Raw genomic sequence first — 24371 nt, 5'->3', positions numbered from 1 at the left:
TTTTAAGCTGTTTGTTTGTATTTCTATATTTAAACTAAAACAATATAAAATAGCTAAGATTACAATAATTCTGCGAAACATAAGAGATTTAACATATGTAAAACCAAAAATCATTTATCAGTTATTTGGATATAATCGATGATATATGATACATCACCATCTTTGTCTGCATTGTCTTCTTCAACATATATCTTTTGCAAAATTTGGCAATATATGGTGTATTGTAGTGGTTTTTTTTTCCTTCGTCCTTAACTTCCGCTACATGTACAAAATTAAGCGGAACTCTTCCGCTACATGTATAAAATTAAGCGGATCTTGCGAGTATTTAGCGAGCTTATGTAATATGTACGTAGTAATTATGTAACCATAGGACATAAAGTAAGTTTGAGAAGAATAATTTGCGTTCACAAAACCATATAAAACAAAAACTTAATAATGAAATTTAAAAGATTATCTTATTTGACATGACTATTTTATTGAAGTGTATATTCATATAAATTCCTTACATATTAACCGTTTCATAACATATGAATTTGACGAGCCAAAAGAAGCCACGAAGACCGTGACTCAGTAAAAGCTGTCGTTGCAGGCTTACAAGCTACCAGTATCACTTTCCCTTCCTCCTTCCTCTTCCTACATCCTCTCCCCTCCATTTCTTTCTCCGAAGAAATCCACCAAACACAAGAAACAAAAATGGAAAATCAAAATCCTAACAGATTTTTTTCATTTGAATCATGCGCAAGGTCCGATTCACGCTCCAATGAACAACAATCAGATCCTGACAAGAAATCGCATTTCCAGGTGGTGATTCAAAGGATCAAAGGAAGAGGATGACCAACATTCTGATTTTCACCATCTTCATTGCGATAATATTTGGGATAAAATCACCGGCGCCTTTAACTCACCTGGCCACCGCCCAACAGTACCCTGATCCCGAAACCATAAAGAGAAATCCCGCAAAATTAGACGAAGCCACCAAATTAATCTATAGTCGATTCAATTCTATATCCTCACTTTTCCATGAGGATGCCATGGATGATCTTGGCTTCTGCATGAAAAACATGTAAGTCGTAGGGTTTTTTCTCCATTCGTTTTCTTAAATTCTTTATTTTGCCATTAATCTAAGTTCAATTTCAAGTAAACATTCGTAAATAATCATTGCTTAATTCGTCTAATTCTCTCTTAAACTTACCTTTTAAGTCGATACTATGCTATTAATTTTCTTTCCTAATGCAAATCTAAACTAAAACCTACATAACAAATAACAATCCAGTTGTGTTTATCTTAAGATTTTAAACATAATTTGAACTTTTACAGCATGTAAACGCATTACATAGGTTAAATCTTAATGGATTTAGCCTTTGTATTATCAATTTTACTAAAAGCACTCCAGTTTAATAGTTCTTATCATTTCATCATCAATTTCCAGAACTGCTGAGTGGAACGAAGCTTTTGATTTCTCGGGTGATACAAAATTCTTGTCTAATTGCATCCAAAAGACAAACGGTAAAAACTAAAAACAATTACTTTTATCTATTTTTCTAGATGACTCTTTTCATAGGTTCAATTTGGATAGGTTATTTTGATCATCCTTTGTTGCAGTACTACTACTACTACTACTACTCTGTAGTTGATGTTGAATAATTCATATATGAATTTATAGGCAATATCCTTCAGCGACTATGCACTGCAGCAGATATAAAATTCTATGTAACTGTTCTCTCAGAAGCTGAGAAACAAGGATTTAAGATAACCAATTACATAAAAGGTAACAAGAACTGTAATCTTAAATCTTGGGTTTCTGGATGTGAACCTGGTTGGGCTTGTTCTGTTGAAAAAGACACTGAAGTTGATCTAAAAAACAAAGATGAAATCCCTTTTAGAACTTCTGATTGTCAACCTTGTTGTGAAGGTTTCTTCTGCCCCACTGGCCTCACCTGTATGATACGTAAGTTTCATCATCATCTTTTTATTATTATTTTAAACAAAAATCTTTTTTGGAGCCTTTTGCTTTTACATAATAAAAGATTGACATATCTTCTGTTTTTGTAATTGAAGCTTGTCCTTCTGGATCATATTGTCCTCTTGCCCGGCTTAATCCCAAGACTAATATGTGTGATCCGTAAGTTGAATTTCCGTTTTTACCCTTTGTTAAACTTAAACAATTTACATTCCTAAAAAAATACTTTACAAAATGTAGATATCGATACCAACCACCACCAGGGGCCACTAACCATAGTTGTGGTGGGGCAGATGTTTGGGCAGCTGTTGTAAATAGCCGTGAGGTTTTTTGTCCAGCTGGCTTCTTCTGCCCGAGTTCTGTTGAGAAATATTCTTGCCAATCTGGGTATATTATTATTATTATTATTATTATTAGAGAAAATGACAAAAATAGCCATTTACATTAATTGCATTACAAAAATAGCCAAAAAAAATCGAAATTACAAAAATGGCCACCCATTTCGCAGATGAGAAGGTCCCATCTGCGAAATGGGCTTCTCATCTGCGAAAGTACAAGTACCTAAAGCACAACTGTGCTTTAGATACTTGTATTTTCGCAGATGAGAAGCCCATTTCGCAGATGGGACCTTCTCATCTGCGAAATGGGTGGCCATTTTTGTAATTTCGATTTTTTTTGGCTATTTTTGTAATGCAATTAGTGTAAATGGCTATTTTTGTCATTTTCTCTTATTATTATTATTATAAAATAGTTGCATGATTATTTACTTGATGGTTGTTTATCTTATGTCAGACATTACTGCAGACTTGGATCAACATCTCAAACAAGTAAATTTTCTCCTTTAGTTTTTGCCACATTTGTTAAAAGGGCAAATAGTTTTTATATCATTATCCCTTATTAAAAATCTAGATTACTTAAATATATGCAGAGTGTTTACAATTGGCTACATGCAACAAAGAGGCTTCAAATCAGAATATTACTGCATACGGATTAATAACTTGTGTAAGTGCGTATCTTACTCGATAAAGGGTTGTAGTAATTAAATTACCATTTTACCCATACTCATTTATGGATGCCAGGGAGGATTGACACTTGTGCTTTTGATATTTTACAACTGCACGGGTCAAGTAATATCCACAAGAGAAAAACGAAAAGAAAAATCAAGAGAAGCAGCTGCACAAAGTGCAAAAGAATTAGCACAAGAAAGATGGAAAGCTGCAAAAGAAAATGCAAAAAGAAAAGCAGTTGGAATACAAACATCTTTATCAAGAACATTTTCACGAAGAAAACCCGCAATTTCAGACACCTCAAAAGATCCAATTCCTTCGTCTAGAGATGAAAACGAAGATCAAAACAATCTCACAATGATGATTCATGATCTTGAAGATGACCCTGAAAGCCACGATGGATTCAGTGTTGAAATTGGAGATAAACATTTAAAGGGTTCGAAACCTAAAAAACTACATACACGTAGTCAAATATTCCAATATGCGTATGGGGAAATTGAAAAGGAAAAAGCAATGGAACAACAAAATGGGGATTTGACATTTTCGGGGGTTATTTCTATGGCTACTGATACGACTATGAGGATTAGACCTAGAATGGAGGTTTCTTTTAAGGATTTGACTTTGACTTTGAAGGGGAAAAAGAAACATTTGTTGAGATGTGTGAGTGGAAGTATTTATCCTGGACACGTGTCAGCTGTTATGGGTCCTTCAGGAGCTGGAAAAACAACGTTTTTATCTGCTTTAACTGGAAAAGCAAGTGGATGCACTGTGAATGGATCGATTCTTATAAATGGGAGGGATGAATCCATGAATTCTTATAAGAAAATTATTGGGTTTGTTCCTCAAGATGATATTGTTCATGGTGATTTGACTGTTGAGGAGAATCTTTGGTTCAGTGCTAAGTGTAGGTATGTTGATATTAGTGTGTAATTCTTAATTATTATATAAAAAGTTGAATCGTCGATATAATTATATAATTCACTTAATTAGGAAACACTAATAATTTTCCACTTAGGAGCACTTCTGTGACAAACACGCATTAACAATTTTTTTTTAGGTTAATCTCATAAAACATCTTATATACTGTGTTTTTTCTAGATTAAACTTCAACTTTATTTTTTGGAGGAAAAAAACCTTGTATTTTTTCGTTTTTTCCAAACAAACCCTCAAATTGTCTTTTTTTTTCTCGAAAAAACTTTCAGCCTTCTAAATGCTTCAAATAAACGCTCAACTTTTTTAAGTTTTTCTTAAAAAAATCCTAACATCTGTTTTGGAAAAAAATGACTAGAAGGACCAGATCGGAAAAAGGCTTAATTTTATAAAAGACCTTATATTTTATGGTTTTTTTTTTTCGGATTAAATCTTAAATTTATTTTTTACTTGAAAAAGACCATGTATTTTTTTCATTTTTTCCGATCATCACTTTTTCCAAAAAAAAATGTTAAATGTGAGTTTTTTCGAGAAAAACTAAAAAAAGTAGAGGGTTTATTTGGAAACATTTAGAAGGTTGAGTGGTTTTTTCAGAAAAAAAAAATACGAAGTCGAGGGATATTCGGAAAAAATGGAAAAACATAAAGTCTTTTTTAAGCAAAAAAATAAACTTGAGGTTTAATCCGGAAAAATCACAAAATATAAAGTCTTTTTTTAGATTAGCTACAAAGTTTTTCTCAAGACAAAAAATAAACCTGAGGTATCATCCACATACAAACTTCTCATGAATCAAATATATGTAACCATAAGCACAATTAAACTTGAATCTTGAAGGAGACTTAACTTTATTACATTTTTTCTCCAGACTTCCAGCGAATCTTTCTCGAGCTGATAAAGTTCTTGTTGTAGAAAGAGTGATCGAGTCTTTAGGCCTTCAACACATAAGAAACTCTTTAGTTGGAACAGTAGAAAAACGAGGGATATCAGGGGGACAAAGAAAGCGAGTAAATGTGGGTTTAGAAATGGTTATGGAACCTTCTCTTTTAATTCTTGATGAACCCACTTCCGGTTTAGACAGTTCTTCTTCTCAATTACTTCTTAAAGCCCTTCGACGTGAAGCCCTTGAAGCTGTTAATGTGTGCATGGTTGTACACCAACCAAGGTACCCTTTATTATTATTATTATAAAAATAGGAATAAGTTTCCAAAATACCCCTCAAATTAACATGTGAACATTATGTATTTCAGTTATAGCTTATTCAGAATGTTTGATGACTTGATCCTTCTAGCAAAAGGTGGACTTGTTGCATACCTTGGACCTGTAAAAAAAGTGGAAGAATATTTTTCAGGAATTGGGATCGATGTTCCAGAACGTGTAAATCCACCGGATCATTATATTGATATATTGGAAGGAATGGTCAAATGTTCGGTCAACTATAAAGAGCTTCCGGTCAAATGGATGCATCATAATAGTTACCCTATACCCCAAGACATGAGAGATTCAGATTCATCTGAATCTGGTCAGGATTCTGTTGGAGGTTCATCCACCTCAGCTGCCCACCAATCTTATGCAGTGGAATTATGGCAGGAGTTTAAGCTTTTTGTTCAAATGAAAAATGATGATTTTTTAAGTTATTTTAAAAGGAGGAAAGATTTGTCTAATCGTGTTACCCCGGGTGTACTTCGACAATATCGATATTTTCTAGGGAGGTAATTTATAAATATTTCATCTTTTTAAGCCATTACAACAATTTTTTGATACCAAGTATACTTATTCATTTGTCTTGAAGTTATATATATTTTTAAAAACACCTTTTGCATCGTATCTTTTTATTACAATAACTCTATAAGTTATATTATTGTACAGTTATAACCAAAATAATTAATTTGTGTATGGTTTATTTCGAATTAATTCCGTGTGTTTTATTTAAATATGTATTGTGTTTTAAGATATTTAAAAGTATTGTTTTTTTTTTTGAATAAGTTTGAAACGTAAAAATTAAATTTAAGATATATATCATAAACTAATGTCAATTTAATTTAGGGCAAAATACAGAAAAGTCACTATATTTTGTTAACTTTTGTGGCTTAACCACTGTCTTTCAGTATGCTCAATGAAAGTCACCCAAGTTTGATGAAAAAAATTTATGTCAACCACCTTGAACTGTTATAGTAGGTTAAAATGGTTGCAATAGAAAATTTTGTTAAAGTTTAGGGGCTTTGGTGGAATATTTAGTGTTCAAATTTTGACTAAAGCCACTACATTTGACAAAATTTTCTATTGGTGTAAATAATAGGATTTAATATTTGGTTGGAGATGCTGGTGTTTTCATATGCGAACAAAGAATCTGGAATTTTTATGAGCATGTGATAAAGTTTTAGCATTTAAGTTTGTTGAATTTGCATTAGGGTATTTTTATTTTACATTTTTTTGGTTAATTTAATTAAATTTTTTTTCCAGGGTGGCGAAGCAAAGAATACGTGAAGCTAGGCTACAAGCTGTGGATTATTTGCTTTTGTTGATAGCTGGAATTTCTTTAGGAACACTCGCTAAAGTGAGTGATGAAAACTTTGGGGCAGTTGGATATACTTACACCATCATTGCTTTTTGTAAGTTTAAAAACTCAATGTTTATTTTAGCTTATTACAATTATAAAAATAATCAATGTTAGGTAGCTATCAATAAAATTAAATTCCCAGCTTCACGAAATAAATGCAAAACATTTTCTTCTTTAAATGAAATCCCATATTACCTCTTTGTCTTTAGTAATCATCACAAAAATAAATTTTCACGGATCATAAGAAAATATTAATGGCATTGATTTTGAATTTTTTTTTTTTTGGAAACTGCCGAAGGAAAAATAGATAGGTTTTGTAATAGTATTTTAATAAAAAAAAAAATTCTAATTTTGTATATATTTTTTTGCTCACTTTCAGCTTTACTCAGCAAGATTGCGGCTATGAGATCATTTACATTAGATAAATTACAATTTTGGAGAGAACGTTCTTCTGGAATGAGTTGCTTTGCGTACTTTTTTTCAAAAGATACAATCGACCAATTCAACACAGTAATAAAACCCGCAGTTTACCTTTGCACATTTTACTATTTTAACCCTCCAAGATCCTCCATCGTCGATAATTACATCATCTTACTTTGCTTGTTGTACTGTGTGTCTGGGTTCGCTTATGCCCTTGCCATCTACCTCGAAGCTGGTTCTGCCCAATTAGTGAGTCAAAATTACCTATTTGCCCTTTTACCGATTGTCACAAAATACCACTAAAATTGATTTAACATTTTTTTTTGGGTTTATAGTGGTCGGTGTTGCTTCCTGTTGTGTTGACACTTATTGCAACTCAAGATAATGAGAAGGGATCGATTATACCTTTTATAAAAAAGTTTTGTTACCCTTCATGGGCTTTGGAAGCATTCTTGGTAGCTAATGCCGAAAGGTTTGACATCATTTTATTTTTACACCTTTTGATTCTTTTTATTTTATTTTTATTTTTATTTTTTTTAGTTTTAAAAATAAAATCACACCACCCACTACAACTCTGTAAAAATAGTTATACTTCGAGCAACCTTTTAGCTGGCCCGCTAGCATCATCAGGTATATAATAGCTGGTTGACATAAGAGCCAAACGACCACATTCGAATTAGAACTCTCCTTTTTTTTCGTTAAGTCTTAAACAATCTTAACGAGACTAAATGACTATTTTACCCTTACATTCTAACAAACCATTTTCATTCTAACAAACTATTTTACCCTTACATTCCAACAAACTATTTTCACAATCTTAATAAGACTAAATGATTATTTTACCCTTACATTCCAACAAACCATTTTCATAATCTTAATAAGACTAAATGACTATTTTACCCTTACATTCCAACAAACCATTTTCATTTTAACAAACTATTTTACCCTTACATTCCAACAAACTATTTTCATAATCTTAATGAGACTAAATGACTATTTTACCCTTACATTCCAACAAACAATTTTCATTCTAACAAACTATTTTACCCTTACATTCCAACAAACTATTTTCACAATCTTAATGAGACTAAATGACTATTTTACCCTCACATTCTAAAAAACCATTTTCAAAAAAGTAAAATAGTTAAAAGGGTTGGTGTCTAGACACACTAAGCTATATTTTTTTGCTTAACCCATCAAGTCATTCTATCTAGATTAAGTTAAAAAAGAAACCCATATATAGTTGTCCACAGTAAGTGCTTAACTCATTAAGTCAAAAAAGAAACAAATTTTATTAAATAATTTTCTTTGTGAATGATAAATGTAGGTATCGGGCAGTGTGGTTGCTAACAAGATGTGCAGCAATTGCCAAAAGAGGTTATGATTTGAGGGACTGGAAATTTTGCTTAATACGATTAATGGTGGCTGGTTTAGCTTTTCGTATTTTAGCTTTATTTTTATTAGTAGCCTTCCAGAAGAAGTAAGTAAAATCCAGGCTACCAAAAATAATAAAAAACATGAAATCATAAGAATACGATAACCTTAAATGCAAGAATCTTGGAACAATGATCTTTGCCAGCTCGATATTTTTCAAGTTTCTCAAGAGTCATGTGATACGATGAAGCAGTGATGGATGGATAAGATCAACAAGTGATTATTGTATCTATCTGTAAATTTTAATGTGAATAGACTGTTTGTACAAAGATGGATTCATGAATAGATTGTGTATATAATGTGAAAAAAATATGGTAAGGAGTATATTACTTATATATTATATACATATAGAAGTCATTTGTGTTGTATTTATTGCAAAACTCATATCGTGTAAATGAGTTGTAATTTGTGAGTTACATGTAAATAATTTTATCAGGGCGTTCTTATAGTTTTGGTGTATAAGAACTATGGGTGTTATGTAACATTTTAGTTCTATAAGCAGGGGTGGAACACGGCCATTATAACCGAAGGGGCCGAAATCAAGATCGGGTTAATTAAAATGTTATAATTAGGTTCGTCTTTTGTTTTTTATAAAGATTATATTAATTATTTTTTAAATGAGGTTGATATTTATGTGCGTTTTCTAATTATTTTTAAAATAATAGAATCTATTAAATAAATTGGAATTACACATCATGGATTTGACTGATACGAGTTAAATGAAAAACTTAATTCATTCAACCAAATAATTTGAATTTTTAATATTAACGAATGTCATGCTTACTTTATATTAGTTTTGTAAAGAATGTTACTAATGAATTTTTTTTTTTTAAAGATATTTGGGTTATTGACAAATTTTACAAAGATGTTGCGGGACTTGGGATTGTTGACAAATTTGACAAAAGTTTATAGGACAACCTGTTTTAAGTTTAAAAAAAAAACATTTATTAAATTGAAAACCATTTTATATATAATAAAATTCCTAAATATTTTCAAAGATATATTTTTATAAACTATATGTATTGAAAAATATACATACTTCATATACAAAACAAATCGCTATTATTTTAGAATAATAGTACCATCATCAACTATTTGTTTATAAATTATTTTAGCAAAAATATGCATAAGTCGTTAGTGCAATATGTATTCCTATATAAAATGATTATAAATTCAACAATAACATGAATAAAGTGAACACGAGTAGTAGAACAGAAAGTAAGAGATTATTGTAATAAAGTAAAAATCGAGTACCTATTGGCTATTGTTTATTGGGTAGAATGTTTTTCTTTGTTTTCTTTTTAAACCTAGAAGAGTTCGTATGTAAAGGAAAAAACGCTGATACTCTATATTTTGAATTGGGCTTTTTCCTATTGACCAATTGGGTAAATCAGAGGGGAGTGGCAAAGCGACGCTGGAGATAAGAAGCAACGTCGGAGATGTGAAGCTTTGCTTGAGATCTACAGCAACAACGGAGCAGCAACGGCTGTTTAGTTTTTGCTCTGTTTTTTCACTTTTTCTTATTGATTTTATAGAATTTATCTTCTATGATTGGTAATTAGAAAGCCAAAAAACGGGGGGGGGGGGGGGGGGGGGGGGGGGGGGCATGGCCTCCCCTGGCCCTTTAAAGGATCTGCCACTGTCTATAAGTACTAGATATTAAATCAAATCAAAAGTACAAATTCAGTTTATGTACTATTTTTTGTTCGGTTTTTGGTTCAAAGGAAAAATTAAAAATTAAAAATAAAAGGAAATTAACTTATCATGTAATATTAATATTTAGGTAATTTTTTTGTATTTATGTATGCAACAAACTTGTTAGAAGTGTTTACATATGACCATTATTACGAGCTATAGCAAGTTACAACTTATGTGATGTATACGTGTCATATATGTGACAAAGATAAATATCCACGAGGGTAATGATATATTGGTTTTGTTCATATCTAGGCATCGTTTTGTTCACATCTAGGCAATTTCTTTTTTTATTCACATTCGTGATGGGTTTTGATACAAAATATAAGTTTGTTTTTCATAAAAATCACAGCAGAAGACTTAAAAAAATAAAAAGTTTATTTTTAGTTTATAACAAAATCAAACCACCAATGATCCATTTATAGATGTTAGAATGAAATAAAAACAACCAAATAGTTTTTAGAGTGACAACCTTTGAAGCCTTTGAACCCACTTGGTTTTGGGGTGTTGATGAAGATAACAAAAAATCAAAGAGCATGATTATCTCTATGTGTATCCACCATTAAGAGTAAGACACTTGGAATGCTAGTTTCTTCTTGTATTCTTGAATGTCTTAAGCATTTAAGTGCTTAACTCAAATAAGCACTAAATGAGACAATTCAAGAGGGCTTTTAATCTTGAAACAATCTTCAAAAGACAACAAGAAGAGGTAGAGGAAGAGAGTTTCAACCATAAAGAGAAAGAGGAGATTTCACTAGAAAAACTAGTCAAAAACTCATGTAAACACTCTCTTATATACCCATGTAAAGGTAAAGGTTTTACATTAAAATACTCTAAAGTAATATTAGTCTTTAAAAGCATGGTGAGACAAAGTATGGAGGTTGAAAAGCAACCTCATTATTTGTTTTAATATTTTCGGTCATACCTCTTGAAAAGAGAAGAGTTCTTTACTGTTTATAAACTCAAAGTTTATAAAATATAAACTTTCTTTAGGTAAAATACAAAAGAATTCAACTAGTCCAAAAGGCAGTATATGACTTATTAATTCATCCCATATGAAATAATAATTAGTTATACTCTCTTATAATTATTATTTTCATAAAACAATAATTAATCCCTAATTAAAATACAAGAACTTATATTATTTATTAATAATCATATTAATAATAAATATACAAAATATGTCAACTTAAATAATGGTATTATGTGTCAGATCAAACTAAATGTCTCGATTTCATAAATAGTGATATTATGTGAACAATTTCAATAAGTTGGACGAACGACTTCATCTATCGATTTAAATTTCTAAAACAATGATATTATGTGAACAACCTTAACAAGTTAGATGGTTGAATGTGAATAAAAAAATTATCTAGATGTGAACAAAACCAATAGTTCATTACCCTCCTGGGTAATTATTGTTGCCACGTAAGCTATAATTTGCTACAAGCGGCCATAATGGTCATATGTAAACACTTCAAATAAGTTCCTTACCTAGATGTGTACAAAAAAAAGTTACCTAAATATGAGTAAAACGAAAGACAATTACCCTAATAAGTCAATTTCCCTAAAAAAAATGGCATACAACTAATTAGATTTAACGCTTTATGGACCAAAATTGTTATGAAACATCAAAATAAAGATAAAAATTGCAAACAAATTTCTATTGGTATTAAAATTGAAAAAAAAAGGGTTAAAGTGAAGGACCAAAAGTGTTATTTTCTTTGATAAATGATATTTGTTTACAATATGACCAATAAACTTTCTTTTAAGGCCACAAGAAAGACCCACCGTACGGTGTGGAGTGAGGTGGACATTTATCAAGGTGGTGAAAATGAGGGGAAGGGTCAAGGGAGTCCGAGTTGTTGCACTCTCTGTCTTTTTTACAATTATACATACCAACCATTTGTAATCTTTAGTCTCACAGCAGATTTTATATTTTCTCTCACAAATTTTTGACAAGCAGACGTTAAGTATGCTTCAGTATAAGGCAAACAAAAGCGAAATACATGATCACGACATCCGTCACGTCCTTCGTGTTGATTTTGTAGAACATATTCACATGACTAACATATAACTCGTGGTTGACCACGAGTTATATGTTAGTCAAGTAATGAAATACTTTTATTTTTATTAATTTTGTGTTTATTAACCATTTTTTATTAATTTTATTTATTAAATTATAGTAATCTTAATTTAATAAAATAAAATAGAATGAGAGGAAATCTAAAATTAATTCTTCTATAAATAACTGTATGATATACATGAAATACTCCTTGGCAAAATCTAATATCCTAAAATACTAAAAAAAATGTTTCAAAATTTAAAGAATCATAGAATTGTGATAAATTGTGATGTTCTCTTCTATTAGTGTGTGGAGACCAAGAATATGAAAAAGATGATGGAAGACAATAAACATGATGGTGAGACTATCAGGTATACTCTCCACGACAACGGTCGTGGAGAGAATCCCAATTATCCACCAAAAGCCACAAACCCACTTCGGAGTGGGTATAACGACCGGAAGAGAAGAAAGACGCTGAGGGTGAAGAAGAAACGGATTGGTCGTCCGCTTCCGTGCTCGCCACCACAAATCACCACGACCACGAGCCACCACGGACCGACGGGATAGTGTGCACGGTCGTGGTCTGTGGCCACGTCAACAACGAGCATGTTCGTTGCAGGTATACGGGATAGCCTGAGTCATCATAGTATAAACGGTTGGGACTATCGAGATGCAATGGACAAGCGGCGTTTTTTATGACAATGAGACAACATGGTTAAGGTGGTATTATGACACGTCATAGAAGTAATAACATAAAACTGTTTAGGGTTTTGACAAAGAGAGTGCTTGTTAATTTTCAAGATGATCGTAGCTTATAACAATACATTTTATTATTTACGCCCGTTGGGTAGGGGTGAGCAAAAACCGCACCGCAACTAAAATTAACCGCAAAAACCGCAACCGCAATTAAAACCGATTGTGAGGTTTTCTGTTTTTCAAAAAACGCAAATTTGCGGTGCGGTGCGGTTATTAGTTTTCAAAAACCGCACCGCACCGCATATATTATATACAATTTTTTTGTAATTAATTATTAATATATTAAATATTAAAAATAACACAAGTTTCATTGATGAAAGATGGATAAAATACTAGAAGACCAAAGTATTGGTGTTTTGTTATCTTTAATTTTGAAAAATGGTGAAATTAGACAATTTTAAGATATTAATTATTTATGATTTAAGTTAATTGTCTTATATTTTAAGGTTTTTTTTATTATTACAAGTAATATGTTTGAACTCTTAAAACCGTTTGCGCTCTAAACTATGGTTAAAAATCACACAAAATAACTGCACCAAATCCATGCGGTTAATAACCGCAACACAGAAAAAACAAAACCGCACCGCAAAAATAACGCCTAACCGCACCGTAAAAATAACCGCACCATGCGGTTTTGAAAATGGATTAACCGCATTTGCGGTTAGTAGTGAGGTTTTAGCTAATAACCGCACCGAACCGCACCGCGTTCACCCCTACCGTTGGGTGTGGTCAATGTGTTATTACATATTATCATACCTAAAAGGTGTCACATATCATCCTAGTAATATATGGGGTGTTATAACATCTAAGACGGAAAAGAATAACACAAGTAACATGTAATAACACTTCTTATTTTCTATTTTATTTTTAATTTTTTTTTTGATGTTTTTAGTTTCTATATTTCCAATTTCTTTTTTTATTATCATATAAATTAAATCATAAATTAAAAATAACATTTAAAATGTAAAAATAAAAATTTAAATCCTAAATTAAAAACAACATAAAAAAATTACAACTAAGGATAAAAACACATTTAAAAACCTAAAATCAAAAAAAAAAAAAAAAAAGACGAAACAAATTACATTTTCAATCTAAATTATTCATCTTTAGTGTCATCATAGATATGATCTGCCAAATCATATCGAAGTTGTTTGTGTTTTCGTTGGTCTTGAATATCAACAACTCTATGTAAGTATTTTGTTGTCCCTGGTTGAAATTGAATATGTCTAGGTTCCATAGGCGAATACTTCGCAATGTTTTGGTCTTTATTTTCAATCACCATGTTATGCATAGTGATACATGCATACATAATATCTCATAGAGTGTCCAACTCATATGTTTGTGTCGCATGTTCAACTATGTGTCATTTTTCTTTTAGAACTCCGAAAAACACGTTCCACGTCCTTACGTGTTCCTTCTTGTCTTCTCTTGAAAAAATTATCTTTTGGATCTATCGAGTGTCGAAACGCCTTCACAAACGTGGAATATGGTGGATATATTCCATTTGTGAGGTAATACCCGAACTTATACTCATGACCATGTACTTTGAAAGGAGCATCCGATGTCTTTCCTGTCAAAAGGTCCTGAAATATTGGTAACTGATCAAGAACATTTACGTCGTTGTTAGAACCCGCAACTCCAAAAAAAGCATGTCAAATCCATAAGTCTTGTGACGCAACAACCTCTAATACTAATGAAGGCGATCCGAGATGACCACTTGTGTATTGACCTTTCCACGCCACATGACAATTTCTCCATATCCACTATGTGTAATCAATGCTTCCAAGCATTCCCGAAAAAGCATGTCGTTCTTAATGTGTCGCATATAGTTGTTGCATGTCATTCAATGAAGGTTTGCGCAAGTATTTGTCACCGAAGGTTTCGATAACACCTCTCGCCAATCTATACAAACTTTCTCGTGTAGTTCGCTCTGACATTCTCATATAGTCATCAATAGAATCAGGTGATTCCCCCAAAACCATAAGCTTGATTGCAGTAACACATTTTTATAACCTTGTAAAACCTTGTTTACTTCTCGCATCATACCTCATTTGGAAATATTCATACCTAAACATATATTTAATTTTTAAAATAATTGTTTGATAATCTAAAGAACATATATTTAATTTTTAAAACAATTATATAATAATCTAAAGAACATATATTTAATTTTTAAAAAAATTATTTAATAATCTAAAGAACATATTTAATTTTTGAAACAACTGTAATTACGGTACCTACTTTCCATTGCACTGATTATCCGTTGAAATACATTTTTCGCAAATGAAACCTTCTTTTAAAACCGCTAGGTTGGTAGACACAATTATCAGCAAAATGATCGTGTACTAGACGTCTATGTCCTTCTTCACGATCTCTGTTCAATGCTGCACATCTAGTTAGTAGTGGAGTTAGCTCTGGCGGTATCATGTTGGTAACATATCGATACATCATACCCACGAACATATCATCATCGTCGATATCATGAATATATGGATGGAACGGATCAAAAAGTTCCATTTTTTAATTATATAGAGTATTAGAAAACAAAATGAAATTGAAAGAAATAGGGAATGTTGAAAGAGTTTGTTGAGTTTTATAGGTAAAATGAAGATAATTTTTTTGTGTATTTATAATAATACGGAATTTTTTTTCTTTATTTATGTCGGTTTGCAGACAGTCGAAAATATGACTGTTCCAGTCAAAAAAGCCCCGTTTTCTTCCGTTACCAGCGTAACACGCCTTGCCATAACACCCAAAAACACAATAGGAGGCAATGTAGAGGGCGTCATAACACCGCTTTTTTGTTCCACGTTAGAAAAACGTTATTAGGCGTTGCCGCTCCGTGTAGTCTTATATAAAATAGATCTAAATTTGGCAAACATCGCCAAATTTCATAATATTAAAGTTAAAAAAAAAATCGATCAAATTAAATGCCTAATCAATCACGTGTGAATTCTGCAAATCATGGCAATCTCATGAGTTTAGAATGGGAACTGATTTGTACACAACATTTTTTCTCGGTACACAACAATTTGTGCTTTAAAGTGTTGTATTGTATAATTCTATAATGCATAAATTGTTGTGTATGGCAAAAAATTATTGTTTACAAATCACTTCCCTTTCAGAATTGAAACGAAATTATTTACTTCAGAAAATAATTCAAATGGAAGGAAATTCAAAACCGAATGCTACTATCAAAATAGCAACATGCACTCTTGCATATGGAGCAAAACCTCGTTTGCCATTTGTGAGGAGTTGTGACCCATTTGAGAGTTTTTCATCAAAATAAAATGGACCTTGTAACTCTTGATGTTGGTATATTTCACCCGATTTTTCCTTCCACACGGTCCTTATTTTCAAAAATAAAATTTTAAATTTTAAATAAGATAAAAACCCACTTTCATATATCATGATCGAAATAAAATAATTTGTTCAGAAAGTCATAATCCCAAAATTAGAGTATAATAAAATAATTACTGAAGTCTCAAAACACGAAAGTTGTTGATGTGTTTATACAGTCACGTCTTCGTTTTCTCACGATCTAATAGAGTACGTGAAAACCATTTAATCCACACAGGCAAAATTTAATAAGTTTACCAAAATATCACATACATCATAGAAAACTATACATAATAGTAACGACTTGTTTCAACCAAACAAAACATGTAAACATACAAGCAACACGTAAGAGTCTACTAGTCTAGCTAAACATACAATCATGTCATATCAACTATGTCTTAAGTACTATAGTAAAAAAAACTTACTTGAATCGAAAGCTAAGGAATCACAACTACACATACAACACATACCTTCCATCATTTCTTGTATTAGTTTGGGGGTAAAAAATAGTATAACACCAAAACTTGGTGTTTATTTCTTTACAACAAACGATGTCAAAGTTTCATGTGTTACTTTTAGTTCCTCAAATTTTATATTTATTAATTTCTAGTTATTTAATATGAGTAGTTATATTTTAAATGTAATAATTATTAAACAATTCATTTCTAATATATTAAATATGAGTGGGTATTCTAAATGTAATAATTTATTTACTTATAATTTTGTTATAATATATATTATAAAGATTTACAACAAAAAAGATATAAATAAATATATAAAAAACTAATACGTTAAAAGGATGTTATGTTATATTAGACTAAAAAACGAATATATTATCATATCATGCAATATATTTTTGTTGGAAAAAAAGGTGCAAAAATTATATAGTGTTGAAGGTAAAACACTATGTTATATTATAAAGATGTAAAAGAGATAAAGTGTGGGTGATGGTCTTAAAGGGTTTAAACATTATAAAAATAATGGTGAGGTAAAAACTCAAGAACTTTCTTGTAATTTGCTTTATATTTGACCTATAAAAATCTGTTAGAGCTATACAAACAAGCTACGGCTCTAAAACATCTAAACATGCTTTTCCCGGTTTGTATGATTAGAGTGATCTTTTCTAAAGACCATATCATCGCATTTGCTATAGCATAAAGAATCATAAGCAAAATCCCACAAAATCTAAGTGGGATGATGGATTCAGGGAAAAAAAGGGAAAATTTATGAATGATCGATCACCCATATCTTAAGCTACAGAAGTACAATTCACATACAAGTACACACCATTGGTGGCCCTACAAAAATTTACTCCCGAAATGGGTCCATTTAACCTCAAAGTCAACTTCCCACTTTAAAAAGTCGACATCTAACATAGATTTCTCTATACGCCGCCTAAATCTTCCAAGCATCTTCATTTTTCTCATATTTAGTCTTCACATCATCTTCTTCCACTTGCATCAACAGAGACGTGAATGACATGTTCGGAAACAGGTCCAGCTCCGACACCCCTTGATGGTTCTCCGGAACCACCGTCTGAGGACTACCTCCGGCGAAAGACGGGGGAAACAGCGATGGGTCGACATTGTGAAGTAGCCAGTCGATTGTCTGTCCGTCGGTGCGGTGGCCGAGCTCTCGGGTGAGCTGGAATATGCGAGCAGCACACAGCGCCGGGACCCTGACTCGCCGCCCTCTCCCATTCACCTTCGAATGGCGGTCCTTTTTCTTTTTTGGCGGAACGTTTTGGTGGGGTTGGATTGAAACCAGATTATTGGAAGGATCCAGTTGAACTGGAACGAATAGTTGATGCTTGTCTGTGGAGGAAGGAGGAGGAGGCGGCGGCGGCGGCGGCGGTTGTTGTGGGGTTTGATCAAATCTTTCTTTGAAGATTTTATCTGGGACTGGGTCCATGGAGTTTCTTCTAGGGTTTTTAGTGGAAAAGGGTAAGGTTAGCCTCTCTTTTCTTGGGTAGAGGAGAGAGAAGATTTGAGTTTGAATTTATGTCTTCAATGTAATATGTTTGTGTTTTGTGACAGGGATTTCGAATTCCAAAGGATATTGGTTTGGTTTTGGGCCTTTGGAAAATCAGATTTGAATTAACCATGTTTAACTATAAACTACTTATCAAATATGTGAAATATAGAAATAAAACGAGATGTTCAGTAACATCATAACATGACTATAAAATAGGATGAGCTTTTTGGACTAAAAAACAAAATCGGAACCAAAACCAGTAGAACTGAATAAATAATTCTGGTTGGTTTCTAGTTTTGAGATTTGGACATAATCAATTTTTGTGTTTTTCAGTTTGGTTCCAAAAAAATATGACCTTATTCGGTTCTAAAAATCAGAACCAAATGATGAAGAGTTTTTTTTTCCTTGTATGCTACCATTTTTTAATTATGAGGTTAAAGGAATGATGTTATTGTTAACTTGGATAACATTAATGGAGCAAAATACAAAAAAATGCTAATTTTTTGTTCCCTAATGTGTGTTTTTGTTCAACTAATTAAACCAAATTACTTAGCTATTTTAGGATATATTAAAACTTATGATGGGAGAAACAGTTACATATTTCAGATTATATATTAAAACTTATGATGGGAGAAACAATTACATATTTGAGATTCATGACTTCTGAATTATGATGTAGAAGAAATTGTACGGTAGACAAACTTTCTAAAGTTCTAATTTCAAAAACCTTTCAACTCGAAATCAAACAAAACAGTAACAACAACTAAACAACCTTTTCAAGTATAAGTAATAATGCAAAAAGCCCCTTCAGTTTAAAAGAAATACCAAACAGCCCCTGACTTTAGAAAGAATACCAAACAGTCGCTAAATCCAAATTCTTTTAGCAAAACAACCCAGTTTTTCCGGTTCTCGAACCTAAACTGGTTCTATTCGGTTCCAATGTAAACTGTACATGTTATTTGGTTCTTCCCGGTTAATACCCGAACCAGAACCGGTCCCACATTTGTATAATTGGTCCGGTTTTCAGTTCCTACGTTTGTTCTATTTCAGTTTTTAGTTCTTTCAGTTCCGGACCAATTAACATCTCTACTATAAAAGTAGCCATGCGTCTTCATTTTTATCTAGAGTTTAAGTAAATGACCGGTGTTTTGGTCAAAAAGTGAATAAAGATAAATAAACCAAATTTGTAAATAGGGTGTGATTTTAGAGTGATGTATAATATGTTTTAATGTAAAAGTCGAAGATGCAACATATGATTTGCGATGAAATCTCTTGATCGCTCAAAATCTCCGACATAAAATCTTGGGAGATGAGTAAAGTCACACTATTTTTGAGTTTTTATTAGAATAAAATCATTACAAATAATTACAAAGCTTCGAGAAAGAAAGTGTAGATATAGTCTTTTTTGTAAATTGTATGTGAAGTGTTATGAACTCTTATATTTATACATATAACAAATAACTAGTTATTCTATAAATTCGGGATCTTCATCTTATCCCCATTTTCACCGTCAAAATGAAGGAGAATAATCATCAAAATCATTTGACCACGTGTTGTTGACTTGGTCTTTAGCTTATAACTTATTTCTTGTCGTGTTCAACAATAAATACAAAGAAGTCAAAATATTAAATACATAAAAATGCAAGATAATTGCCAAGACGCAAGATAGTGACCAAGATCTAAGAAAAAACATAACATATGTTAGTTATTAAGAATTGCCTCCAGAAAACTGCATATCAATATCTTAGAAGATGAAGTTATCTTTCAGGATCAAACTTACCATTAGGGATATGATGGGACGCAACACAATTATCCGTTCTGATCTTAGCCATTCAGTTGCCTTAGGAATTTGAATTTTGAAGGGTCTAGATTTACGTTTAGTATTATTTATAAATTAGCCCTTGAGTACTGATTTTAATCACTTGTAATAAGAAGTCGCTCATCTCTTTAGGTGAAAACTATTCCTTTTCTTCTTTCTTCTTCTCCTTCTTTTGCTATGGGTAAGAAACTTACCATTTCATAATCTCAAGTAGAGGGCCCGATTCTTGGTAACTTTATCAATATAGGTATATATGCCTATGACAAGAGTGAGACTTGTTATTTCTCGAATGTTGAGATTGAAACTCTTCGAACAGGAGAAAAAATCCATCTAGAAGTGGTGTTTAGGGCCATTGACATCATGTTGAAACCTGAATTTGTGTCCCATACAATTGATGCTTTAGGTAAGTTTATCATTATTTCCTTTTTATAGACATCATGTTGGATACTGAGACATGGATCGAATCATTCTCATTTATTATCCCGCTTTATCTAAGGTGTCTTAGTTGTCTAAATCTCAACACATAAGAGGAAAAAAAAATCCCTTCTTAACTACATACGCCAATTGTATAGTTCGTAACTTCGTATTATACCCAATGATGACCTTTATAGCTATACGGTTACGAACAATGTTGAACCATATAAAAGCACAAGATTTCCCTATACTTAAGTCCTACGTATGTATCTCATTTTGAAGGACATAAATATATTTAGCTTTATTAAACATCACTCATGACTACGATCCATGAAGTGATCTTGATGTGGGTCATGTCCAATACTTATTCTACAATTAAGTGCCTATGAATTTGGTCGCAACCCTTTGCTATTTTCATCTCCATTAAAATCAACCAATCCATTTATATTAGTCTTATCTCATAGGTGCTCCCACAACTATGAATGATTATGGATATTTATAATAACCATGTTATTCAAGGATTAAACATGCTTATATAGAACACAACGATTATTTAATGAACAAACTATATCCAATATATCAAGACAATATATGTTTCTTAAATTGTTCCAATCTAGATTTCATTTAAATCTATTCACTTAGAATAATAAGGTCTTATAGTACCAGAGCGACTTTCTTGCTTTAGCTAATGAAGGAACTTTAAATAGATTTGACAAACTTGATTTGTATAAACTTTGAGAATACTATCATTTTCTGTTTCTTATACATATATCATTTTCTGTTTCTTATATAATAACCTTTGAGAATGTTTTAGATGCTTAAATATGACTTGGATACCAATACTCACGTTAGTGGGATTACTCATAGGCATAAATAAACTAATCATCTAAGAATCTTCATATGTGCACGTTATTGGGACCACTCATAATCATAAATAAACTAATTATTTAAGAATCTTCATATGTGGTTTTCGAAACAACAATGTATTCTAACTATGTAGTGTAACTGCAATTAAAGTCTACATGGAACTCCTATCCATGTAAATTTTCCTTCATCCATAATGATGATACACCTAATTGTGATTGAGGATCATCTTAATCTATTTGGAAGTTTAGTACATGTCTAACAGTTTACACATAGCTTTCTTTCAAATACTCCACAGATCATGAATCCTTCTATAGTTCTTCATAAGTACTTTAGAGCGTTCCTATCAATCATCCTATGACTTATTCTCGAATTATACCGGTATCTATTGGTCATGCCTAAGCATACGACATATATGGAATTTATGCATAACATGACATATATGATGAATCCAATTGCATCAACATATGGAATACACTCCTATTATATAGCTCAACAATTATACTAGAATTCTGAAGAATGTTCAAAATCATGTCATATGGTATTGATAAGATAAACTCTCTTAGAGTCCTATATCGTGAACAACCTTTCAAGCTCTTGATAGTTATTTCAATTATACTTAATCTTTTAAGTTGCCTTAATCTATTTATAGATCTTTGTTAGTATGTCAATCACATACAAGATAGTAATGTTACCGTACTCCCACTAGCTTTCTAGAAAACACAATTTATATTGATTTATAAAAAAATCACACTATGCGATTTTCTTATACGAAACAAGATTCTTACGTATTAGATGTTGGGTTAAATCTAAAAAATATTTTCATCCATGTATGTTTTCTCCTTTGAAAAATCATTTATTCTTTACATTTATACTATATTGAGGAAGATTAATCAAGCCCATACTTGATTATCATACATGAATGCATCTCTGTGTGTTCTATTAATTTTTGATCAACTATTAGAATAGGTTCAACAAACTTCTTTTGACTTGCTAGTTCCAAACTATGATGCATTTAGTTTATGGTTCTTTAGCCTTTAAAGTTCCATATTGCTCCCACTTAGAAAATAAACTTTCTAAGTATATGTCTTTTGGAATGACAATCAATGGGATCATATAAACTTTATCCTAAACAATCATTTAGGATATCTACTCTAATAAATGAAGGTTTTTTTGTCACATGTCGTACTCTCATTCAATTTGCATAATGTCTTTTGTGGTTATTTTGAATTAATTTCTTTTCCACATGTCATTTATGGGTTTTCCTATTTTAATATTTCACATAATACTTTAATGTAATAATTTCAATAAATATAGTAATAAATGAATTTCAATTTCATTACTTACCTTCTTATTTCAAAATTCCCAAATTAAAGCCTATTAGTTTATTTTGTTTATTTATTTAAATTTAAAAGATAAAAAAAATCAATTTTAATAATTCATTATTTTTCTTATTTTCTTATAAATCCAAAGTTCTTAAATATTTAGACCATCATATTTAATTTTTTTTAATTAACTCATGTAATGCATGAGTCTTACACCTAGTTCTAGATAAATGTTGTTAGTAGATGTTAGGGTGAGTTAAGCTTCTTGTCTTACATATGCTCTATAACTTTATACCTTTTAGATAAGGATAAACCATTTCATCATTAGTCTTAGGAAGGTATTTAATCTACTTGTTTGGTTGGATATATATATATATATATATATATATATATATATACACACACAAACACACACACACACATACACACATATATATATATATATATATATATATATATATATACATTTGTTGAAGTGAGCATAACTCCAAAATTTTATAAAGGAAAGAGTTCTTTAAAACATCATATAATAGACTATAAGGTTTGGTTTATAATCTTCAAAAACTTATAGTATTAGTATACAACCAGTGGTCAGGTGAACCTATCCTACTAGAAAACATGACAACTACCTTGAATGTAACATCCAAAAATTTCACGGAAATTTAAACTTTTTAAACAATCCAAACTATCACTTGTTTACAAAAATTATTTTACAAAACATGTCTATTATCAGAGTTTTCCCAAAATCATAAACAAAACATGAGGAGGCTCATGATCAAGCCTTCGCCTTCCCACGATCATTTGAGGTACCTGAAACATAACCCAAAACTGTAAGCCCAAATCTTAGTGAGTTTCCCCCAAAGTACCAACTCAATACAAAACAACATGCATACAGAGCCTTCAGTCTGACTGGAAGGCCCAACCGGCCTACAGTCTACATGGTACACTCACAGAACCTTCAACATGACTGGTATGCCACACCGGGCCTTCAGTACATCTGGACCATTCTCTGGGCCTTCGGCCTGACTAGTACGCCTCATTGGCCTTCTGTCTATCTAGGACGCCCTGGGTCTATTGGCCTTCAGCACAAAGCAATATCGCCTCAACCCAACCACACATATACTGTGTTGACACACATATAATACATCATCATAAAATTAACCAGCCAATAACAAGCAGACAAATCTTATAAATCACTAAGCATAACATCATCCTATCTACCAGGATACATATATAAGAAATCACTACATTACTCAATCATATGATAATCATGATAACAATCCAAAGAGTCGGCCTTGGTGCCTTCGACCCATAAGTATAGTGAGGGAGACTCACCTCACACTGCTGAATCACACTGAAAGCCTCTGGCTGCTAGCTCACTAAAATCCATGCACTAACACAACAAAATAATCATCCAATTAATAATTGGATTATAATCCTTGGCTAATAATCCATACTTAGGGTAAATGGCCACTTTATCCTTTCCCTAGATGGGCTAATATCCAGGCCCAAATCTTGATCCCAAAAGGCCTAAAAAATAAATAATCACTCAAGGCCCATAATTGGCCAAAATTTCCAAATTAGGACCAACTCCTATTTGGGCCTTAATCCAAGGTCCAACACTTTACTTAGCCCAAAACACCAATAATCAGATGGACCAATAAGAGGCTAAGCATCCAAGTCCAAAAGGTGGCCCAAAGCTTGAAGCCCAAACTCGAAAACCCAACAGGCTGAGTACGCGAGGCGTACCCAGCTGTACGCCCAACGTACACTCCATTGACATGGAATCACGTCATTGACCACCTATGCCTA

The 24371-nt window shown here is 31.9% G+C and overlaps 2 protein-coding genes and 1 long non-coding RNA gene across 4 annotated transcripts; 1 reads left to right on the top strand and 2 right to left on the bottom strand.

The window, feature by feature from the left end:
* Positions 1 to 436: 436 nt before the first annotated feature.
* LOC122194707 (uncharacterized) lies at positions 437 to 1938 on the bottom strand. Its single transcript, XR_006184256.1, has 2 exons — positions 1814 to 1938; positions 437 to 1048 (listed from the first exon to the last, which is right to left on the bottom strand). It is a non-coding gene; the product is annotated as an uncharacterized LOC122194707 (long non-coding RNA).
* Positions 831 to 8756, top strand: LOC111897803 (ABC transporter G family member 28). 2 transcript variants are annotated; one of them, XM_023893747.2, is made up of 14 exons: positions 831 to 1063; positions 1430 to 1506; positions 1664 to 1948; positions 2059 to 2122; positions 2201 to 2347; positions 2753 to 2787; positions 2889 to 2962; positions 3040 to 3875; positions 4763 to 5059; positions 5145 to 5606; positions 6358 to 6506; positions 6834 to 7123; positions 7210 to 7346; positions 8202 to 8756. In XM_023893747.2, the coding sequence occupies exons 1-14, from the start codon at positions 831 to 833 to the stop codon at positions 8356 to 8358; spliced, it is 3243 nt and encodes a 1080-aa protein (XP_023749515.1). In that variant the 3' UTR covers positions 8359 to 8756. The 2 variants fall into 2 exon arrangements, with proteins under 2 accessions (XP_023749515.1, XP_042751701.1); XM_042895767.2 differs by lacking the exon at positions 8202 to 8756 and having other exon boundaries at positions 7210 to 8159.
* Positions 8757 to 17558: 8802 nt separating this feature from the next.
* Positions 17559 to 18074, bottom strand: LOC111897702 (transcription factor PCF1). The gene has a single exon (XM_023893650.1). The coding sequence runs from the start codon at positions 18072 to 18074 to the stop codon at positions 17559 to 17561; it is 516 nt and encodes a 171-aa protein (XP_023749418.1).
* Positions 18075 to 24371: the final 6297 nt, after the last annotated feature.

This window comes from Lactuca sativa, chromosome 6, assembly GCF_002870075.4.
Source record: "Lactuca sativa cultivar Salinas chromosome 6, Lsat_Salinas_v11, whole genome shotgun sequence".
Lineage (NCBI taxonomy): Eukaryota > Viridiplantae > Streptophyta > Magnoliopsida > Asterales > Asteraceae > Lactuca > Lactuca sativa.
The sequence above is the reverse complement of the archived record's forward strand: the minus strand, read 5'-3'. Positions and strand labels throughout refer to the sequence as shown.